General features: G+C 42.6%; 1 protein-coding gene across 1 annotated transcript in view; it reads left to right on the forward strand.

The window, feature by feature from the left end:
- The window catches only part of TET2 (tet methylcytosine dioxygenase 2), an 82,049-nt gene extending 60,226 nt beyond the window's left edge, over positions 1 to 21,823 (forward strand). Inside the window, exons 3-10 of the mRNA XM_028743254.2 lie at positions 1,216 to 1,306; positions 2,837 to 2,930; positions 3,574 to 3,782; positions 6,185 to 6,335; positions 7,834 to 7,923; positions 9,726 to 9,863; positions 10,961 to 11,321; positions 14,515 to 21,823. Of these exons, the coding sequence (XP_028599087.2) occupies positions 1,216 to 1,306; positions 2,837 to 2,930; positions 3,574 to 3,782; positions 6,185 to 6,335; positions 7,834 to 7,923; positions 9,726 to 9,863; positions 10,961 to 11,321; positions 14,515 to 15,887 (2,507 nt within the window). The 3' untranslated portion in view covers positions 15,888 to 21,823. The remainder of the gene's footprint in view (positions 1 to 1,215; positions 1,307 to 2,836; positions 2,931 to 3,573; positions 3,783 to 6,184; positions 6,336 to 7,833; positions 7,924 to 9,725; positions 9,864 to 10,960; positions 11,322 to 14,514) is intronic.
- Positions 21,824 to 23,109: the final 1,286 nt, after the last annotated feature.

Genomic DNA, 23,109 nt, shown 5'->3' on the forward strand with positions numbered 1-23,109 from the left:
TTCTCAAGGTGGGCTCTCTCTCTCTGTATTGGCATCTGGCTATGGAGTAGAGAAGAGCAGCAGGACATTTAGCATCCTCTTCTACTGTACACCCCTTTGGTATATCCCCATGCCCCATTTTATTTGAAACATTTCAAGATGCATGCAATTTGGGCCTGAACAGTCGTCCTCCATGTATGCACCACAATGAGAATAATGGACACAGATGCATGAGAATCTTTCAATGCATAGTACTAAACTTTGCTCTGCCTTTATAGAACTGGTCACACTGAGGCATTTGCATTTTCAACAGATGGTTTTAAAGGAATTTATCTGAACCCCAATTTACCTTTTTTAAAAAATTAATAACTGAGCCTTGGGGTGCATATATAGATAGCAGGAACTGCTGCAAAGCTAAAAGGCTAATACTATCAATGAAAATCTAGACTCATTTCCAACCTTTATTTATGGTCGAACCAGATGTTAATAAAGCAGGAATAGGGAACTTGTGGCTCTCCAGATGTTCTTCTTGGACTTGAGCTCCCATTAGCCTGAGGCGGTGTGGCCAGTGATCAGGGAAAATGGGACTTGTAGTACAGCAACATATGGAGGGTCATAGGTTTCTTGCCTATGTAATAAAGGGATTTTACCTTCCAATATTTCTGCACCAAAAAAAGCAATAAGCAGAGGTGCTGACATATCAAAAGTCGAGAATATGCCCTATCTGATTTTCTTCCATTAGCTATTCCACAGCAATAACTTTTATTGATTCCTGATGGTAACGGGAACAGAGAAAATCCTAATTGACCCCTATTACAGTAACTGTATTAACCATGCCTTATATATATATAAAAAATCGTTCATCTGGCATTATGCATTAGAACTGCCCCAAATATTGCTCACTCTCTTGTTTGGTACAATAATTCCCTATTTGCATTTTTAAAGTTTTTTTAAAAAAACGATTCCCAAGTGAAAATAGTAACTCTTCCCCTAGCCCTACTATCAGTCCATGAATGATCTGGTGCACAGATGACCTGCCAAGAGTCTTTGGGGTTGGTTTTACTCATATGTGTAGTGCAAACAGGTCTTGTTACAGATTTCATTTAGAATACAGATTTTCATTTAGCAAAATATGTGTATAAGGTGAACCTATGCTTTACTATGTAATATCTTTTAAAGACATCTTCAAAAGCATACAGCGTTAACCTTTTTGTTTGTTTGTTTGTTTTTAAACAGAACAGATTATCGAAAAAGACGAAGGCCCTTTCTACACCCATCTAGGAGCTGGCCCTAATGTGGCTGCTATTAGAGAAATAATGGAAGAACGGTAATGAATTTGCTAAGGCACACGGCAGATTAAAATTTCTCTCTCTCTCTCTCTCTCTCTCTCTCTCTCACACACACACACACACACACACACACACCCTCGGTCTTTGCACACAAAGAAGACCACAATTGTAGACTCCCAAGTAATTATTTGGTAGGCTGGCTATTCCTGCTTTGCCAACACAGGGCACTGTGCTATTCACTGGAGGACGACAACATTTGACAGGTCGGCTGGCTTGCTGTCCTGATCTTCCCACTCTGAGGCAGATGCCAGCAACAGGGCCAGCCTGCCAAATTAGCGAATTGGCATTGACTGTAAAAGCAGGAAAGGACCTAGCATTCCCAGTCGGGCCACTACACATGCCAAGGTACATAGGGGAGATGGCAAAAGGCATATGCAGCTCAAGGAAAGAAAACCTCAAGCAGGCTACCCACCAAAACAAAACAAAACAAAAACCACAACACAATTAAGAATTCATCTTCCTTCTGCTTATTTACACTAAGGAATCTAGTACCATCCATTGAATTCCATAAAGCAGGGATCCCCAACCTGCGGCCCTCCAGATGTTTTTGCCTACAACTCCCATGATCCCTAGCTAACAGGACCAGTGGTCAGGGATGATGGGAATTGTAGTCCAAAACATCTGGAGGGCCGAAGGTTGGAGATGCCTGCAATAAAGGAATCCAGCTTTGGCTTGGAAACTTGGTCATTATTTCTACAGCATAGTACCCTTTTTTTTGTATGCCGGGGTGAGTTTTTCCCCCTGTTCTGTGTTGTTAGAATCAAGTGGCAGCCAAACAAATGCTATGTGCAGATGATATTTCATTATATGTAAGACACATATAATTGAAATTAGCTAAATTCTGGACTCTAGGTCTTGTTTCTCTTCAACACCAATTTAAGCAGGCCTTTGTTCACCTAGCGGCAAACTTAAAGCATAGTCCACCTTTTTTCAAGACGTTGCCTCCTTTTCCTCTGCATACTTACATTTCCATATATGTTGGATATGATAAAACACTAGATTATCAAATGTAAGTGATGAGCAGAGTCCTTTTTCAGGTAATTAGTTCAATGTTTAAGCTTCTTCTTTCTTAGAGCTGCTGTACTAAAAATGCGATACAAATAGCTTTAGCCCTGTAGGGCAGGTCTTAATATTCTTCTAAGGATACTTCATGCCTTTATTCTTTTGAGCAAGGAGATCAGATAGATATATCATAGAGTCGTAGAGTTGGAAGGGACCCTGAGGGTCATCTAGTCCAACCCCCAGTAAATGCAGGAATCTCAATGAACATATTGTCTCTTGCAAAGTATGGTGCGAGTTTCTTGAAGCGTTGTGTATACACATAGTAGCTACAAGTAAAGGATGTGATTTGAGGAAGAATGGACAAATAATGGCACAAGACTGACTCGACTCTCTGTCTCTCTCTCTCTCTCTATATATATATATATACACACACACTGCATGTGAATCTCTGTTGCTCAGATCAAATGTTAATACTTACTTTTATTCATTTGTCTGGATTTTTAAAGGTATGGACAGAAAGGCAAAGCCATAAGGATAGAGCGGATTGTCTATACGGGGAAAGAAGGCAAAAGTGCCCAAGGATGTCCTATAGCTAAATGGGTAAGCCTTTTTCCCACTTGATCATATAAAATATATTTTGTAAGTTTAAGAAAGAATACTAGTACTGTATTTGTTTCCTGTAAATATGCAGATCATTTTAAAAGAGAATATTACCATTTAATTTTTTTTTTAAGCCTCTGACCTAGGATAGATGTCAAAAGAGGTATTATAACTTTGAAATGAGTTGATATATATAAAAAAATACCTAAACACAGACTGTATCTCAAAGTTCATGGCTGCCCAATCATGCAAAATTTGCAAAACAAAATGTATACAAAGATGAAATGTAACCTAGTAATAGTACTGGACTGAGCTAAGGAAAGTCTAGTATTTTGAAAATGTACCTCCAATTAAAGGCCTCCCAAAGTTGGGAGATGCCTTGTATTTATTTAGGGTGCTGACCCATCTAACCCAGTCTTGTCTGTTTTGATTGACATCTATCCAATATCTCAGGCAGGGGTCTTTCCCAGCCGTACTTTGAGATCACAGGGATTGAACCTAAAACCTTCTGCGCACAACACTGCAGTAAACTGTGCTACAGGCAGACTGGATATGAGCATAAATGTCTTCCTTAAACAGACATTCTATCATATTAAGCATCTCACTAAAAACCAGAAAACTTCTTTGGGGGGTGTATTTGCAGGTGATTCGTAGAAGTAGCACTGAAGAAAAACTCCTTTGTTTGGTACGGGAACGTGCAGGCCACAGCTGTGAAACGGCAGTGATAGTAGTGCTTATCTTGGTGTGGGAAGGAATTTCTCGAAGCCTAGCAGACAAGCTGTATTCCGAACTCTCCGAAACTTTAAGGAAGTATGGCACGCTAACAAACCGTCGCTGTGCTCTAAATGAAGAGTAAGTGAAGTATGTACTTGTTTCTCTCAAAATGTGATCTTGCTATAGCTTGAATGCCTAGATTTAAGGAACAATAATTCCGACTAAAGTCATGCATCCTATGTTCTTCTTTTCATGTTTTTAGCTGACATCAGTCATTGGTCTCACTGAAGTTATTGTCCTTATGTTGTCAGTAACCAATAAAGTTGTCTTTGTTTAAAAGAGAGCCCATTTCACCTCCCTTCTATCATTGCTACAGTTCCCATCACGTTCAGTTCTGTAGCACACCCCTTTTGGGACTATGCCATGACAATATGCATGAGTGGTTGGAGTCTAGTTCCATGTCTACCATGATTCTTTTAATGTTCCTTGCTGCATCAAAGTTCTTGCAACAAATTCTGCCCAGTACACAGAGTACCATATAGGGAGCAAGCTTCATTTGTGGTGCCTAGCTCAATGAAGTTACCCAGTCTGCATACCTGCCATACATTTAAAACACATTTTCCCCTCTACACAAAAAAGGATATTGGGAAGTTTGTTGGGGTGCTGGGAACTGCAGCTCTGGGAAGGGTAGACTACACTTCCCAGGATTCTTAGTGGGAGGAGAATGTATTTTTAGTGTATTGTGTTTTTACAGCCCCAGTCATATTATGAAGACAACTTCCTGTTGGGTGTTCCACTCCTACTTTTCCTAAGGAACTCATATGGTTTCATGGAAATGTATTCCAATAGACATAATAATAATAATTTATTATTTATACCCCATCCATCTGGCTGGGTTTCCCCAGCCACTCTGGGCGGCTTCCAACATAATATTAAAATACAATAATCTATTAAACATTAAAAGCTTCCCTAAGACATAAATTAGGGACGCGGGTGGCACTGTGGGTAAAAGCCTCAGCGCCTAGGGCTTGCCGATCGAAAGGTCGGCGGTTCGAATCCCCACGGCGGGGTGTGCTCCCGTTGCTCAGTCCCAGCGCCTGCCAACCTAGCAGTTCGAAAGCACCTCCGGGTGCAAGTAGATAAATAGGGACCGCTTACTAGCGGGAAGGTAAACGGCGTTTCTGTGTGCGGCTCTGGCTCGCCAGAGCAGCGATGTCACGCTGGCCACGTGACCCGGAAGTGTCTCTGGACAGCGCTGGCCCCCGGCCTCTTGAGATGGGCGCACAACCCTAGAGTCTGTCAAGACTGGCCCGTACGGGCAGGGGTACCTTTACCTTTAAGACATAAATTGTCTTTCCAAATTAGCCCTTACTATGTGTTTATTATACATCTTCAGTGCCCTGAATAGCTACACAGTTTTAGTGAGACAGGTGGGATTATTGTATGGCTCATCTGGCCATGTGCTTTGGTGGCTTTTATTAAGACCCATTGCAATACCAACAAAGACAGGACCATAGAAGACCAATAAGAATACCCTATAGCAAGGTACCTCTTTCCAAGGCATGGTAAAAATGGTGTGCTGGGTTTGCACGACTGGCCCAGTTGTATTAGAATTTTGTGAATATGTAGGATTGGCTCCAGCATGGCCTTTCCACAAACAGGTGAGGTCCTTCTGTTTGCAGAAGGGTTTTTTGATCTGCAGGTCCTCCTACAGATGGAAAGAGATGGAGGTGATTTTGGGCCATTCTCCTTTCCCTCTGCAGCCCCCCAGCAGGCTTGTGCCCATAATGTTCTGGGTGTCTCGCAAAACCACTGGGATAAAAATTGGGAAGTGGAGGTGTTGCAGGAGGAGAGTCAGTAGACATCACCTTACCTCCTTCTATCAGCTGAAACATTTCATGAGTGTCCCACCACTCATGGCATCTCTGGACCTCTTCAATATAATTCAGAGCTAAGGTGCCTTCCTTTGGTTTCCATTTTTTAATAAAGTAATTGTTTACAGTGCAATACTATGTATGAATACACAGAAACAAGTCTCATTGAGTTGAGCGGTACTTCTTCACAGTATGTATGGAATTGCAACCTTAATGTGAACTGCTGGTTTTCAGAAGCTTGTAAGGAAACCACTTTCATACACACACACACACACACACACACACGTGTAGAAGGTTGTTGTTTTGCTTCTGTATCAAATATCTATAGATGGAGGTAGAACACAAGCAATTGAGTTCACTTACAGCCACTCTTGGTATTACTAAAGGCTTTTCATAGAAGGTGATCAGTTGGCTGCTGTTAGCTCTGGTTGCAACAATATCATGGCCAAGACTTCCCTAGACACATGGACAAAGGGCGGCTCTCCTTTCCTACAAACTTTTATTAAAGGCCTGTTGAAGGGTTCTTCAGGGAGTGCAGAAGTTGGGCTTAGTGCATATAGCCGCAAAAACATTATGATGTGTAAAAAAAAATCCAGGCAGGGCTTCTTTGCAGGTGTCCACACTATGCTTTTAGGTTGCTACAAATGCAGCTCTTTCCTTTCTTAGGCGAACTTGCGCATGCCAAGGCCTGGACCCCGAGAGTTGTGGCGCATCGTTTTCCTTCGGCTGCTCGTGGAGTATGTACTACAATGGGTGCAAGTTTGCCAGAAGCAAGATCCCAAGGAAGTTTAAACTATTGGGGGATGATCCAAGAGAGGTAGGGACTAAATAGGTGGCATGTGTGGCACTCTCCGAAGCATTTCTATTCTAGTTGTGGTAGCTGCTCCCAGACTTTGGAACCCCCACCCTAGAGGTGTTAAGAGGGGCTCCCTCGTTGTTGTCCTTCTGCCAGCAAGTGCAGGTGTTCTTGTTGGAACTGACTGCTTTGAATATAAAGGCTGGTCCTTTCTTATTGTAATCCTTTGCATGGTTTTAATAGATTATATAGAGTTTTTTTTATAGTTTTTATTAGGAATTTCAAGATAACAAATTATCAAAAACATATCATCTTCATCCCCCCCCCCCCATTTTTCCCTCCCCAAGATAAAACCATGCCTCCCGCAGACTTCCCTCAGCTCCTCTCTCCGGTATTTCAACACGTATTATTCTCTGCATATTATAAAATTGTAAAGATCCTTAAATTATCTATCTATAATGTTAATCCTATCCATGTTTAATTGTTTTAAAATTATTGGTTCCCCCCCCCTATGATTTTAGCTGTTTTTGTTTTTATCAGTAAGCTGCCTTGAGTCTTTGTCAGGGAAAAGGGTTGGGAATGAATGAATGAATGATAAGATAAGACTCAATTTTTTAAAATGACTCACAGTGTCAGATGATGGTCTTAAGTTTTGTCAAAGTACAACATTCCGCCCTAGAATGGCATTTATTTCTAAGTGTTTCCATCTACCTCTTCTGTCTGACACAGGAAGGTGAGGAACCTTTCTGAAGTCAGGGGCTGCATTCCTTTAGGGGGAAGTGGACAGGGCCTGAATGCAGGTAATGGGTGGACTCAAAGTCACATGTGAGCAGGATACCCTTTCCCTCCCTCCTTCCCCTTCTCATGCACAGAAACACACTTTTCATCTTTTCTTCATTCCCCCTTCATTCATTTTTTAAGCTGCCAAGCCAGCAGTTTCCCTGGTTCATTTGCAAATTCAAAATTCCTCTGTTTTATAACCTTAACTTTCCTCTGTGTTTCCCCAATTTACTAGCATTGAATACAGTGGTACCTCGCAAGACGAATGCCTCGCAAGACAAAAAACTCGCTAGACGATAGGGTTTTTTGTTTTTTGAGCTGCTTCGCAAGACGATTTTCCCTATGGGCTTGCTTCGCAAGACGGAAACGTCTTGCAAGTTTGTTTCCTTTTTCTTAACACCGTTAATACAGTTGCGACTTGACTTCGAGGAGCAACTCATAGAACGCGGTGTGGTAGCCTTTTTTGAGGTTTTTAAAGACTTTGGTGATTTTTGAAGCTTTTCCAAAACTTTCCCGACACAGTGCTTCGCAAGACAAAAAAATCGCAAGACAACAAAACTCGCGGAACGAATTAATTGTGTCTTGCGAGGCACCACTGTATTGTATCTGCAATAACTTTATTGCAATATCTCTGTTCCATCTCCCCTTTTTTTGGCTTGTAATGGATAATTAGGACTACAATATAAACTTAATACAGTTGAATGTTAACACGCGAAATCTCTCCTTTACTGAAAAACAGGAAGAAAAGCTGGAGTCCAATTTGCAAACTCTCTCAACTCTGATGGCACCCACTTACAAGAAACTGGCACCTGATGCGTATAACAACCAGGTAGGGTAAAAATGGGTGGGGTGCTAGTTATCAACACTAAAAGAACCTGATTTATTTTGCAATCACATTAAGTTCCATTATAATAATAAGTCTTTGGCAGAGAGCTTGGGAATCTGAAGTTTAAAAAAAGCTTGAAAGACATCTTTAGAGTGCATTTAAACACCACATGCTTCTTATTTTAGAGTAATTAGTTAGAAATAGCTACTACTCCTAAGATCACTGTGTGCTGTGACTAATGGAAATTAGAATTGTTGTAAATGTACTTAGGATAATGGAGGAAAGTGGGATAAAAATTACTTCTAATTATGTGAAGCCAAACAATGGATGAAACATGTTAAGGAGTTATTTGGGACCTCTTCTGATCTTGTATTGAAAGTAATGGCCAAATCCCCAAGAAAGACTTCCCCGGGACTTCCCAAGGTTCAGATCTTTCCCACACCAGAATTCCTCAGCTTCTGGCAGCAGTTTGCCTTGTGTGTTCTTCATGGCACTGATTGCAGTGGTCCAAAAAATTAACTCTGCTAGTAAACTGAGGTTGGGATTTTTTCATTTCACGCAGTACAATGTCACTCCATGAGATGCTCCTTATATACTTTGAACTGCCCCAATACATTGATTACAACACACATCTAATACTATCCCATAATCTCTATTAAATAGATATTTTTTAAAATCCATCAAATTCTGCACAAAAGTGGCATAGGAGCCACCTCCTAGGGGCCGAGGTCCCTTCGTCCCTCCCTAAAATATTTGAAGGGCCCGAGGCTCCTGCCCCAGAGTTGATGTGCATTGCCATTCAAGTGGTGTGCATGCACCACATCCCATGTTCGATTATGTGAGGCAGGGCTTACCTGGGCCCCTCAATATTTTATTCAAGTTGGCACCCCTGCAATGTGGGAACCCAAAGACTGGGGCTCTTTCATGCTGCTGATTCTTTCCTCCTGTACAGTCATACCTCGAGTTGAATGCGCTTCGGGTTGAGCGCGTTCGAGTTGCACTCCGCAGCAACCTGGAAGTAACGGAGCTCATTACTTCCGGGTTTTGCCGCTCACGCATGCGCAGACGCTCAAAATGATGTCACACGCATGCGCGGTAGCGGCGAAACGCAACCCACGGATGCGCCGTCGTGTCTTGCATTCCGTTCGGGATGCGAACGGGGAATTCTTCATCTGTTACTGCAGTGACCGAACAAATCATACTTTCTTGTTTTCTCCTGGCTCCTTGAACCACCAGGAGGGGAGGGAGAGATTCCTCAGGCTTGACATGGCATGTAGAAAGCCCACTAACAAAATTACAGTTTCTTGTAAGCTGCAACAAGCACCTTTTTAAAAAAAAGTTTAAGCAGGCTTCCTAGCTGCTACAGAAAGCAGTGCCACTGGCATTCTCCAGGTCACCTCACCCAGAATGCATTGCCAAGCCTACCTGCCCAGTAATGAGTTAAGGAGGAGGTCCAAGGGAGCCAGTTTGCCACTTCCATATGCCTGACATCATTGTCTCATTCTGCCTCCTCATTGGGCCATCCCTGAGGTCTTATACTTGGTAGTTCATTAGCAGTGCTGACTTCAGGGAGTCTGGTGGTCTTCCGTCACTGTCTTTGCCCTACAAGGTTTTGACTTCAACGCTGTAATGGATATACCCCCAGAGAGGTTACTTGGCCCCTGCACTCCACATGACAAATCAAAATAATCCAGCTAGGTCAAAAAAAATTCAACACAGCTGAGACTATGATTTCCTCTGGGGTAATACAGCATTTTTAAATTAGACTATTTCAGTAATGCATGTGTGCGCTTGTTTTGTTTCAGATTGAATATGAACACAGAGCACCCGAGTGCCGTCTGGGTTTAAAAGAAGGCCGTCCGTTCTCAGGGGTCACTGCCTGCCTGGATTTCTGTGCTCATGCTCACAGGGACCTGCATAATATGCAGAATGGCAGCACACTGGTAAGTCAGTGGTGCATGCAGCCGTACTCATGCAGAACTAATTTCCTCTATTAAGTTCATTATTTTTTCATAATCTGTATTTCTATTAAATTGGCACATGATGGCTTTTGGGGGGGGGATAGGGAGAGAGAACGACAAAATGCTTATATGAAGAGGAATGTGAAGCCCTCCAGACTTTTAATTAAAAGATGATGGAGATTCCCAGGGTTCATTCTTAAAATCCTTGCTCCTAGCCTTGCTTTTATTATACACAGTGAAACAATATAAGACTAGGAGAGCTCAAGAGCTATGTGGTTATAATCAGCTCCTGAATGGGAAATTTAACTTGCAAAAAGTGCAGAATCTGACATCTTCATTTGAATCCTGAGACTCTTAAAGTTCCCAGCTGGAGGCAGAGGGAAGCACATTCCTTTAAAGCTGAGAAAACCAAAGGACTTTCTCAGAAATTCGTGTGCTTCAACTCCCAACAGCATGTTTTGGGTATGCCAACTAATCCAGTGTCCCTTCTCTCCCTTTATCACTACGGGTCCTCAGTAAACCTTCTAAAGACAGCCAGGGTGGTGTAGTGGTTAGATTGTTGGACTAAGACCCAAGAGACCAGGGTTCAAATCCCCACTGGGTGACTTTGGGCCAGTCACACATTTTCAGCCTGTCCTACCTCACAGGGTTGTTGTGAGGTTAAAATGAAGAGGGGGAGAACCATGAATGCCATCTTCAGCTCCTTGGAGGAAAGGTGGGATATAAATGTAATAAATAAATCCATCAATAGTTCTCGAGTGGGTGCCGGAATGGCACTAGGTGGGTGTTGCTATGCTTCAGTCATTTGAAGAGGCAGATATGTCACCCTTGACTGGATGTGAGCTCCTCCCCTTTCTTGGACATCACTTTGCTTTCTGACTCACCTGAAGATCGGTCATATTTCACCACTGCTGTTGTGGCCCCCACTCTCTCAGTCTAACCTGCTTCACAGAGCTGTTGAGAGAATGCCACCTTGCCCTTGTTGCAGAAAAGATGGAATAATAAAGCAAATAAGGTCATGCCATACGACAGACCTTTGTGTTCTTGCCATGCTAGGAGGACATTCCTTGTTTTAACAGGTCTGTACACTAACCAGAGAAGACAATCGTGAAATTGGCCAGACGCCCGAAGATGAGCAATTGCATGTGCTCCCTTTGTACAAAATCTCCAACGTGGACGAGTTCGGAAGTGCAGAAGGTCAGGAAGAGAAAAAACGGAACGGCAGCATCCAGGTCCTTAGCTCCTTCCGGAGAAAAGTAAGGATGCATTCTGAGCCAGTTAAGACTTGCCGGCAAAAAAAGTTGGAAGCTAAGAAAGCAGCCACTGAGAAGCTTGCTGCTATGGAAAATGGGTCAAGCAAACACGAGAGAGAGAAGTCGAACGCAGCACGCCAAAAGCAGGCCATCTCAGAACCATCGGGTCATGCAAAGCAGTTAGCAGGTATGGTTTGTAATGAGTACGCACCATGGGTCATGGTTCTGTTTCCTGTGCCGTTTGTATTATTTAAACTCAAGATAAGGGTGAGGCAGGCTAGGTGGCAGGCAGTGCATGTGTTCAGCTTTTAGTGTCTTCTATAGTTCAGGGACGCAGGTGGCGCTGTGGGTTAAAGCCTCAGCACCTAGGACTTGCCGATCGAAAGGTCGGCGGTTCGAATCCCTGCGGCGGGGTGCGCTCCTGTCGTTCGGTCCCAGCGCCTGCCAACCTAGCAGTTCGAAAGCACCTTCGGGTGCAAGTAGATAAATAGGGACCGCTTACTAGCGGGAAGGTAAACGGTGTTCCGTGTGCTGCGCTGGCTCGCCAGATGCAGCTTGTCACGCTGGCAATGTGACCCGGAAGTGTCTGCGGACAGCGCTGGCTCCCGGCCTATAGAGTGAGATGGGCGCACAACCCTAGAGTCTGGCAAGACTGGCCCGTATGGGCAGGGGTACCTTTACCTTTACCTTTATAGTTCAGGGAACAACTTCAGAATATATGTAGATGATGTTTCAGTTACTTAAGGTATTCGTATACTGCCTTTCCTTACACCAAAGTGGTGTTTGATTCAAGCTATAGACCTCAACCCATAGTTGTTTAAACATACTTGCTTATACCAATTCAGGAAATGTGTTCTTCTCCATCGCCTAATAATGCCTATTTTGACTGGCAGCAGCTTTCCTGAAGCATTCACCTGATGTGCAGATGGAGGCAGCCGATGGGCCACCCAGCAATTCCATTGCCTTTTCCTTGATAAAGCATGTGAGAAGTATGTTAGAAGTAAATAATTCAAGAGGTTATTTAGGGCCAATCTTACTGTGATCTTAAACATATATATATATTTAAAAATGCATCTAGTGGGAGCTTTCATTCCAGTGTAAGTAGCGTCATTTGAGAGGGGAGCTTTTAAGGTTTATGTTGTCCTTCCCCACCTATTACAGCTACCCTGGGGGAGAATAGCAATAATGCATTTAACATATACATTTTGGCCCTTAGGTTTCTATCCGAATGGGCCTCTTGAATAAGTATGAAGACTGAACAACCTCTTAGTGCGCAGAAATGCCCTTACAGCCTTCAGGGTTCCTATTTTTTTTTCTGTGGGCAAACAAGACATAAGCTGCAAAAAGCTGTGTGTATACAATCTCCTAAGGATGTTCTTTCCCTAGCCATGTCAAGCACGGAGAAATACAAACAGTGGGGTTCTTCTTGTTTAACTTTTCCTTGCTTACTTTCTTACTCTCACAAGACAAACCGCACTTAACAACTTGCTAGGCAGAAGGGTTTGGGGTGGTTGTGTTGCACTTAACATTGTGGAGGTCACAGACAGTTCATTCCAGAGAAAAGCAAGCAGTGGGGCTTTCTTCTCTCCTGCAGCCTCCATGAGTCCTTGAAAACCACCTCTGATAACTGGGAGATGGAGGGCCCAAGCACTACCTACAGGCTTTATATAAGCATCCGGTTGGCCATTGTGGGAATAGGATGTTGGGATAGATCAGGTCCAGGCAACCTAATGCCCATGGGCCGGATGCGGCCCAATTGCCTTCTCAATCTGGCCCACGGACAGTCCAGGAATCAGCATGTTTTTACAGGAGTATAATGTGTCCATTAAAATGCATCTCTGGGTTATTTGTGGGGCATAGGAATTCGTTCATTTCCCCCCAAAAAATATAGTCTGACCCACCACATGGTCAGAGGGATGGTGGACCGGCCCATGGTTGAAAAAGGTTGTTGACCCCTGGGATAGATGGTGTGACCTGGCAAGGGGTGATCTTATGGTACGTTCTTAGGGCTGTGCTGGGAAGAAGCAGCATCCCTGCTTTCTCTTCAATAGATGGAAAAGGCACAGAAAAAGGCAGCCAAAATTATCAAGGGTCTAGAACAACTTACCTATGAGAAAAGGTTGCTCATTTGGGGGAAGTTTGGGCTTAGAAAGAAAGCAAGGAAAGAAAGTCAAGATTATAAGTGGTGTGGAGAGAATGACTAGGGAGATCTTCTCCCACTCTCATAATGCTAGAATCCAGAGTGAAGCTGAATGTTGGGATCTTCAAGACAAACAAAAGAATGTACTTATTCACATAGCACAATGGTTCCCAATTGGTGGTCCACAAACCCCAGGGGGGTCCACAGAACCCACTTAGGGGGTCAATGGCACCATTCGCATATCAAAAACTGCCATAGATATCTCAAAATATCTTTGAATATCTCAAAAGTAGGAGGTCCACGGCTTGGCTTTTGAAAAATAAGGGGTCCACACTACTTAGTTAATTGGGAACCAGACATAGCATATGGATTGAGTTATGGAATTAACAAATGTAAGATTTGGTGATTGCAACCACCAGCAGGTTTAAAAGGGAATTGGGCTGTGTACACACTGCTCTTTATAACCAGTGTGCTCTCATTGCTGATTTGGGAAGTGGTATGTGCATGACATTAGCCATAATCCATAGCTATCCTGCTGTTTGTTATGAAATTCTGCATAATCATGCATTCTCTCTAAATCAGCTTAGATCATAATTGAGAAAAAGATCTTCAGTAGGGCTATCTTTTTCTCCCCTCCCCCTTTTCTTCCCCAACTTTGTATTGCATATAACGCCAATGTCTCACAACAAATGTAATTGAAATGTAGAAAACACAACCTGAAAAAAGAGACAATGCACACACTTTTGTAAACGAAGAAAATCTTTAATGAAAATTGTTTTTTAAAGAGAGAGAGAGCGCGCAGCCTAGCTGGCAATGCGTGCACAGCCTTAGATACACTGATAAGGCTATCAGTTGCTCCTGGTCACGATGGTGAAATGTTATCTCCAGTATCCAAGACAGCATGCGCCTCTTGAATAACAGTCACCGAAGAGCACAAGTAGGAGAATGCTATTGTCTCCTTATTCTGCTTGTGGGATTTCCACGGGCATCTCATTGGCCACCGTGAGAACAAAATATTGGAGCAGATGGGCCTTTGGACTGACGCGTGGTGGTATTATTTATGTTCTTAATAGCAGGGGAGAACTCTCCTGTGCTGAGCTGCACCAACATCTTTGAGGGGTTGGAGTAGCAGTGCCTCTCCTAATACACAAGAAGCCAGAAAACAATTCCTGTACCTGTGATAATTGGTGTTCTTACCTCCTAAAGCTATTTCTTCCCTTCTCTCTTTCCCCTTCCACAGATCTGTTACGTCTTTCAGGACCAGCCATGTCACAGCAGAAACTCTACCAACATCCACATCATGCCCTCCCTACTAAACCTCAGTCAAACCACATCAACTCATACACTGCTTCAGGTCCCACAAACCTCTACATGGGTTTGCCAAATCCAGCCAACCCATATCCAAACTCTTCACATGCCTCAGATCCTTATGGTGGGTCCAGCCCCATGAATATCTACCCAACGTCTTCGCAACCTGCAGGAGCCTATTTGAATTCTCCTGGTCTCGTGAATCCCTATTCTGTACACTTGGGTCAAAATAACCAATATCCCCATTATCAATGCAACGGAAACTTGCCTCTGGATAACTGTTCCTCCTACTACAACTCCTATTCGTCTCAGCCTCAGCATATGGACTTGTTTAGGTATCAGAGCCAAGACTCTCTATCTAAGCTAAGTCTACCTCCAATTCATACATTATATCAGCATAGGTTTGGAAACAACCAGAACTATGGGCCCAGGTACTTGAACTATGGAAACCAAAATGTGCAGGTAGATGCGCTCAACAGTTGCACAATTAGACCAAATATTCAGCATGCAGGTTCCTTCCCTCCTTACCCCACACATGAGGCTGAAGGTCCTTTTATGGACATCGCCTCTAGACTGAAATCAAATCTAAATAATCCAAGTGTGGACTACATGAATAAAAATGGCGACCATCTCTACCCCCCTCCGCACTTAACACATGACTACCACCCTGCCGCCGGTATGCTCAGTGGCCCTGCTCATCCACTCCACCTCCAGAACAAAAATAACCAAAATGGGTTGTCAAACATGCTTCCAGGTCTTAACCACAATCGGACTGCTTCCCAAGAAGGCGCAAATAAAACTGAGGTGCTCCCGCCAGAAGATCCCGATGACGTCTGGTCAGACAATGAGCAGAGCTTTCTGGATCCAGATATAGGTGGCGTGGCGGTCGCCCCCTCGCACGGGTCAATTCTCATAGAGTGCGCGAAACGTGAACTCCACGCGACGACCCCGCTGAAGAACCCTAACAGGAACCACCCCACAAGGATATCGCTCGTCTTCTACCAGCACAAAAGCATGAACGAGCCAAAGCACGGCCTAGCTTTGTGGGAGGCAAAGATGGCGGAGAAGGCAAGGGAGAAAGAGGAGGACTGCGAAAAGTACGGTCCGGATTATGTGCCTCAGAAAGTGCATGGCAAAAAAGTGAAGCGGGAGCCGGCTGAACTGAATGAGAATTTGGAGCCAACCTACATGCGTTTCATCAGGTCTCTTGCACAAAGGACTATGTCTCTCACCACAAACTCCACAGTTACCACATCTCCATATGCCTTTACACGGGTTACAGGGCCTTACAACAGATATATATAAACATCAGATCTTTGTTCATTACCTCATCTGTTTTTTGGTTGTTTTTTATGTTGGTAGGTAGTCGTTCTTTTTAGGCTGGAGACAAGGGAAAAGGGCAAGAGACAGTATTTTTTTTTTTCCTTTTCTTTTTAGCTTGTCAATGGGAAAACCTCCTTGTACCAGCAAAAGAGGTAACATTGCCACCACATTCATTTGGTAACTGGTCACAGGTAACACATTAACAACTAAAAACCAAAGCACCCTATGCAAATTTAATGTTGAAATACTGGCTTGACTACTTACTGGAAGACAGAGAATCTGTATGCATAACCTTTAAAATTTTTACATCTGTGACCATTTAAACGAAAGCAAGTTAATTAAGAGAAGTTTGTTTTTAAAGTAAAAATACTGTAGTATTTCAGTAGCAAAAATTTTAAATTACCAACTGGTGCTGAATCTATGATGTGCTGAAATACTGGAAATGCAGCTTTTTAACATGCAGGGGTTTGCTTGTTGCTGTAATCTTAATCTTGACTTGATTTTTATTAACCAGGATAGCGACATATATTACATGAAGAATACGAAGCAAAACACTGAATTTGTTTGGCTATTCTAAAACATGGTGCTATGTATAAGAATGGTGTCTAATGCAGCAGCTGAACAGTTTTAATGCCTTTTATAACCATGAAAACGTTAAAAAGTATGCTGTGCTCTCCTTAAACAGCAAACAGGACCTTTTTTATTTTTGTGTTTGTATCCAAATTGTATTTGTTTGTAATCTGGTGCTTAAAAGAAAATAACACCCAGTTTTTAAAATATGGGAATTGTGGTCAGGCAGGACTAAGATCCAGCAAAGCTTATATATGAGCAGTCGGGTGACTTTGTGTGAAGCTCTCTGGAGCTTTTCGTTATAGTTGGTTGCATGGGCAAAGAAGCAAAAGCAACATTTTAAACTGAAACTTCCATTGCTGAAAAGGCAGACTGCTGTTCAAAGACAGCACCCAGACAGCAGCCTCTTTGGGACATAACACTAAGACATTGTTTACTGTACATGAATGAGCAGAATCAAGCCTTGGGTTTGCATGCTCTTCTCCTCCATGGGTGTAGCCAGTGTGGCCCCTGCCCACCCCCCAAATCAAGTACAGTGGTACCTTGGTTGTCAAACTTAATCTGTTCTGGGAGTCCCTTTGACTCCCAGAATGGTTCAGAAACCAAGGTGTGGCTTCCGATCAGCTGAAGGAGCTTCCTGCACTCAACCAGAAGCTGTGGAAGCCCTTCGGACGTTTGACTTCCAAAAAACGTTCACAAACTGCAACACTCGCTTCCAGGTTTGCGGCGTTTGGGAGCCAAAATGTCTGAGTACCAAGGCATTTGACAACCAAGGTATGACTGTAAATAATACTTAACTGAAAGTAGAAAGAATCAGAATATTTGAAATTGAAATGCTCACTGAGGTGCCACTATCTCCCTCCCTAGAAAAAGTCATTGTGAGCAATTCACTAAGGCTAGGTTAGATGCTATATGGGTAGGGTTATGTTATCAATGCACTACCACAGCACTGGAACATGCCATGTTGCTCCCTCAGACACCGTGAGAATGGGATGCTGAAAAATATGGCCCGTTGGCTTGATTTCACAGGCTCTTCTTATGTTTCTGTGTTCTTAGTTCTCACTTTTAATTCCTAGCCCATCCCTTCCTCTGGCTTGCTATATTTCTGCTGGAAATACTGGGTTTTAAAAATATTTTCTTGGTGGCTCTATGCTTCAGCAAGGAGCCTTACAATCTATTGTGCAGAGACGGAATAGCATACTGCTGACTAAAGTAAATTGAGTGATAAAGGCAAAAATCAAGGGTTTGGGTCATCTAGAAAGACCCCTCAGCCCGAAAGCCCTTAGGCTGCATGCCCATATAAGCTCTGTTGGATCTCATTTGAATGCATCCATCAAGTCAAGGCCTGATTAAGGAGAAAAAATAATAGAAATGTGTGGGGTTGTTTTATTTTATTTAATGGTGCTTGAAAAGTACTTTGTCTGCCTGAAGCATTGGCAAACAACACTGGGGTACTAAAACATGTTAGAAGCTTATTTTATCTTTGGGGCAAATCCATGTAAAAGAGCCCCGATACTATGCTTTTTCAAAACTAAAAATGGGAGGGGCAATTTCAGTCTTGAGAAGTAGCAGAGGAGAGTGGTTATCCCTTTCCCTGCAGCATCCTTTTCCTCTCCCCCACCCCACTAAAAATAGGGGTTGAGACTATGTAGATAAGCCTCTTACTTAAACATCTACAGGTGTACAAGAGGAACATCCGCTTTTAAAGGCAGAATCACGCTTGGGTTGAATGGATACAAGGCATTGCCTTTACAACACACTCTGCCCCCCCCAAACTTCCAATTCCTTGGTGCTCATCTTACACAGCTGTACTGTGAACATGTTTTTCTTTTCCATTACGATGACGCGTGTTATCCCTCAAATCGTATATACGTTTTGTTTTTGTTTTTGTTTAATATTAGCTTCAGATAATTAACAGCATGGGTTAGACTTGATAATTGTGTAGTTTAGTCTACTTTTTTTCTTTTAAGGATCCATAAAAGTTCTCCAAATAGCTGGGCAGACTGAGGTGTTCAATGGATTATTTATGTTACAGTATACGTCACACTGCTCAGTGTAAGGTGGCCATCTTCGCTAGGAAGGTTTGAGTAGAATCAAGACACGAGATACAGGGTTATTCTGTGCGATTCTGTTGATGGGGGAGGGAAAGGATACAGAACAGGCAGCTGGCTTGCTGTGGCGGGTTTTTAAATTGGTAATTTGTATTAAACAAAATGCAAGCAAAAGAGATGTATAGTAAGTAACTTAACTTGTAAACAATTTTTTTTAATGCTTTAGTATTTTAATACTGTACAAATATATAAATATAAATCTATTATATATCTAGATATATATATATATACATAGATATATATATATATGGGTTTGGAGCTGAATTCACATCACGGTGCTACTCAGCCTGCTATTAAAATATAATGTGATCTAAAAATACATTAAAATGTTTGAATGATGTTCCTACTTGTCATATACCTCAACACTAGTTGGCAATAGGATGTTAAATTGGGAGCGGAAGCTTATAACATTGTTATATCACCTTCCCCTCCCTCTCTTCCCCCCTGATTCTTTGAAAAATAAGATATTTTTTCTCTCTCACTCGCTACTTGATATTATAGCAAGTATAACTTGAACTTCGACTTTTTAATGTTTTTGTTCTAAAAATTCAGGGATATATCAGCTCATGATCTCCTTTGCAAGCCAACATATCATCCAAGTGTGTGAGAGAGTAGGGGTGAGAGTGAGTGTGCGAGAGAGGGTCTGTGCGAGAGAGAGAATATTGTGCGAGGGTGTGTGAATGTGTTCTGAATGTTGATCAAAATATTATCCTTGAGGGTTTTTATTCTATTCTATTCTATTCTATTGTTTGAGGATTCAATCTTTCTCTTTCTCTAATACTTGTAAATGTACTGATGGCGATTAAAGCTATATTTTGTGTAAATTCATCCGCTCCTTTATACAGTGATGAGGGTGTTTTAACGTTTTAAACTCTGTTTTCTTCTGGGAGGGGTTGTATGGTCCAGTCACAAAATGGAAAGTCGAATGCACTGAGCGGTCAAAAGGGAAACTGTAAAACAGGGGAAGGGGGGAAGTTGGTTCCCCACCTGTCGCAGGACTACAACTCCCATGTGGGCTAGGGAAGATAGGAGCTGGCCACAGACTCCTCGTTCCTGTTGTGAAGTCAAGGATTTGGCAACTGACCATTTGCTAGAGGGTTGTGTGTTTCCAAGGAGATTAAAAGTTAATTGGCGGGAGCAGGAGCTGCGAGTAGGGAGATTAGACAATGTTATGAAGAATAAGCGGCTACTTCTAGTCAAGGTGACTCTATGCAGAAAGGGCTTTTGCAGTCATGTCCTGTTTTTAGGATTCCCAGAGGCATCCGATTGGCTAATGTTGGTCTGATCCAGCAATGTTCTTCTTAGGACTTCTTGCTTTTTAAAAATGCAGACCTAATGCCTCAGTGTTTGGCTGGGGAATATATTATGAGGCAAAGACCCTGACCCATGAAACAAGTTGCTGCTTCACTCTATACATTGAATTGTCCCACCAATAACACTGTGTGTAATTGGGCAACGTAAATATTGACCATTACAGGACCAGTGCCTGAATTTGGCCTTTTAAAAGCGGCATTATAATCACTGTTGGATGTTGGAGAACTGCAGTTAGAGACACCCCCTCCTCATTCTACTGCCAACACAACACTGTAAATACAAGTCCTTTGAATATTTAACTTGGAAACAAATCTTTAACCTTTGCAACTTTAATTAATGAGCATCTTTGCAATCGCCCAAAGCTGGGTGAATCTCGGAGACGTCAGCTAAGGCTGTTATGCTTTGCTGCATATTGAGGAGAAAAACCTCGTCAGTGATGATTCTCAACATTGCATTGAACCCAAACCAAACAGCCTCTGCTTGTGTGGAGCTCCACATGGGAGCTGCTGATTCCACTTAATCAAACCATCTTCCAGTAATATCATGTTTTTCCATTTACCATTTCTTTGCTGACTTAAGGCGAGAAGTGCCGATTTAAAAACAGGTTCTAGGTTGAATTCCAAAGAACAGTGTCGGATTTATGTATAAGCTAAACAAGCTATAGCTTAGGGCCCCACTCTCTTGGGGGACCCCAAAAAAATTAAAGGAAAAAAAACTGGATGTACATTTCCAAAATATAAGGTAAAAAAACAAATAAAATAAAGCCTACATACAGCAACAGTGTTTTGTGTTGTGTAGGCTCCTATGATGTACGTAATGGGCCCCGCCTGCTAGCCTGCTCCCTAAAATATCACTGGTTTGCTCATTTCTATATCAATTACTTTGATAAAATACATATTTTGTTATGTGCAAATGGCTTTAGATAACTATTGGGTCCATAAATTACCATATATCAACACAGAAAACAGCCACAATTTGTTGTTGACAAAGGACAGCTGGACATATAAAGGTCCCCATTACCTTCAATAGCTTAGGGCCTCATCAAACCTAAATCCGGCCCTGCCAAAGAACCATGAGCAACATGCACATTTTGGGTAGAGCTGTTCTGCACATGTTTATGCAGGAGAGTTCAACACTGCGCCATGCTCGGTTCTAGAGCAGCTAGGGTGCTGCTAATTCTGCAAGATGTTGCAGGAGCATTGCTCAGTTCCCTTTTTCTCTTGTGGTACTTCAGACGCAAAGTGTCAGGCAACCCTTCTGTGAGTGGAAGACCCCATCCACATGCCGAAGGGGGGGCTTGTATCCAACCCCCGTCATTTGCCAAATTGCTTGCAGGCAGAAGAAAACTTAGTTTGGGGATTTGGGAAGGGGGAGTGGGGCTGGGAGGAGAAATATGTATTGTAAATAAAAGTTGTAATTTTGATGTACAGAACCCTGCCTCAGTGAACTGGGGGGAGGGGGGAGCAGACATAACATTGCTTGTATAGGATTATCAGGTTGACTATAGCCATACTTGAAGATACTTCTGAGTGGTGTCAACTTTACTTGAATGATTTGTTCCCTTCATCTTGATTGACGCACAGTGGCGTTAAAAGTTCACTTTTAAAGCTAGTGGTTAACTTTTGTGTAGGAAACTTTAACAGTTTGACACTAAGATAATGACCTTTTTTTTAAAAAAAACGTGCATTTTCTAAGCTTATGTTCTACTGTTTGAGTTGTTTTTGTTTTTATTTTTAAAGAAACTTTCCCTCATTTTTCAAAGGGGCTTTTTTTTTTGGTCCATTAAAATCTGAGAATGGTTATAAATACTGTAAGTATTGTAATGTAATGAATGCAGGTTATTTGAAAAGCTGTTTTATTATATCATTCCTGATAATGCTGAAATGTGGGTGTTTTTAATAAAATTTATATTTATTTAATGCACTCTGTGCTTGTCTTGTGGAATCATGTGTTGTTCGCAGAATCATAGAGTTGGAAGAGACCACGAGGGCCATCTATTCCAACCCTCCGCAATGCAGGAATCTTTCACCCAATGTGGGACATGAACCCACAATCCTGAGATTAAGAGTCTCATGCTCTGCTGACTGAGTTGTCCACCTATAGGAGGAGCTTTTTCAGCCTGGGGGGCCACTTTCCCTTCCAAGTAACCTCCTGGGGGCCACCGGCCTATGATTGGTGAGATCAAAGCCAAAAGTGGGCAAAGCCAGAAATTTGTCCATTAGGCTAGTTTCTGCACATGCTCTCACACCCATCTTCATTATCAGAGTTGAAGGGGCTGGTGAGGAATCTGCCTTGGGAAAGAGGTTGTGGCTGGGGAGAACCCTGAGAGTAAGCAACCACATTTGGCCTCCAGGCCTGAAATTCCCTATCTCTAAGCTAGTGATCCAAGAACTTAAGACTATTGGCTCAGGCCCCTAAAGAGCAAAAAGAGTTGTACAATCACAGTCGTATCTTGGTTCTCAAACGTAATCTGTTCCAGAAGTCCGTTCGACTTCTGAAACGTTCGAAAACCAAGGCGCAGCTTTGATTGGCTGCAGGAGCTTCCTGCCCTCAATCGGAAGCTGCGTCGGACGTTCAGCTTCCAAAAAATGTTCAGAAAACAGAACACTTACCATATTGACCTGAATATAAGCCTCACTTTTTTCCCCCAAATCCTGAAAAGTTAAAAGTGCCGCCTAAATTAGCAACCTTTCAAAAATTGGCTTTTACTATGTCACTGCTGAAACAGACATATGGTAAAACGGAACGGGTGTGAGTGCCTGTGGAATTTTAAGGGAGCGGCTTATATTCGGGTATTGTCTTTTTCCCCCCCGCTTGAATTTTAAAGGTGTGGCTTATATTGGGGCCAATACAGTACTTCTGGGTTTTCGGCATTCGGGAGCCAAAACGTAAGAGTACCAAGGTGTTCGAGAACCAAGGTATGACTGTATATGCACTATAAAGGTTTTAAAATCAAGGCTTAAGGATTGCCTTATGAGATCCAACCATGAGCCTTGCTTGAAGCAGAAAACCCAAGGAAGTCAAACAGTAGCGTGAGAGGATTATTGGTTTATGCCCAGAGACTGCCTTACCTGAGAGTCCCCAAGAGTCTGGTGTTGGCACTGAGGTAAAGACCCCCTTTCTCAGTGTCCCCAACATCTGGGCTACAATCCCAGAGTTAGTTACATAAGTCAGAATATTTACTCCAAGAATGCCAGGTGTGAGGAACC

The sequence above is a fragment of the Podarcis muralis genome, chromosome 9 (assembly GCF_964188315.1).
Source record: "Podarcis muralis chromosome 9, rPodMur119.hap1.1, whole genome shotgun sequence".
NCBI classification, from domain to species: Eukaryota; Metazoa; Chordata; class Lepidosauria; order Squamata; family Lacertidae; genus Podarcis; species Podarcis muralis.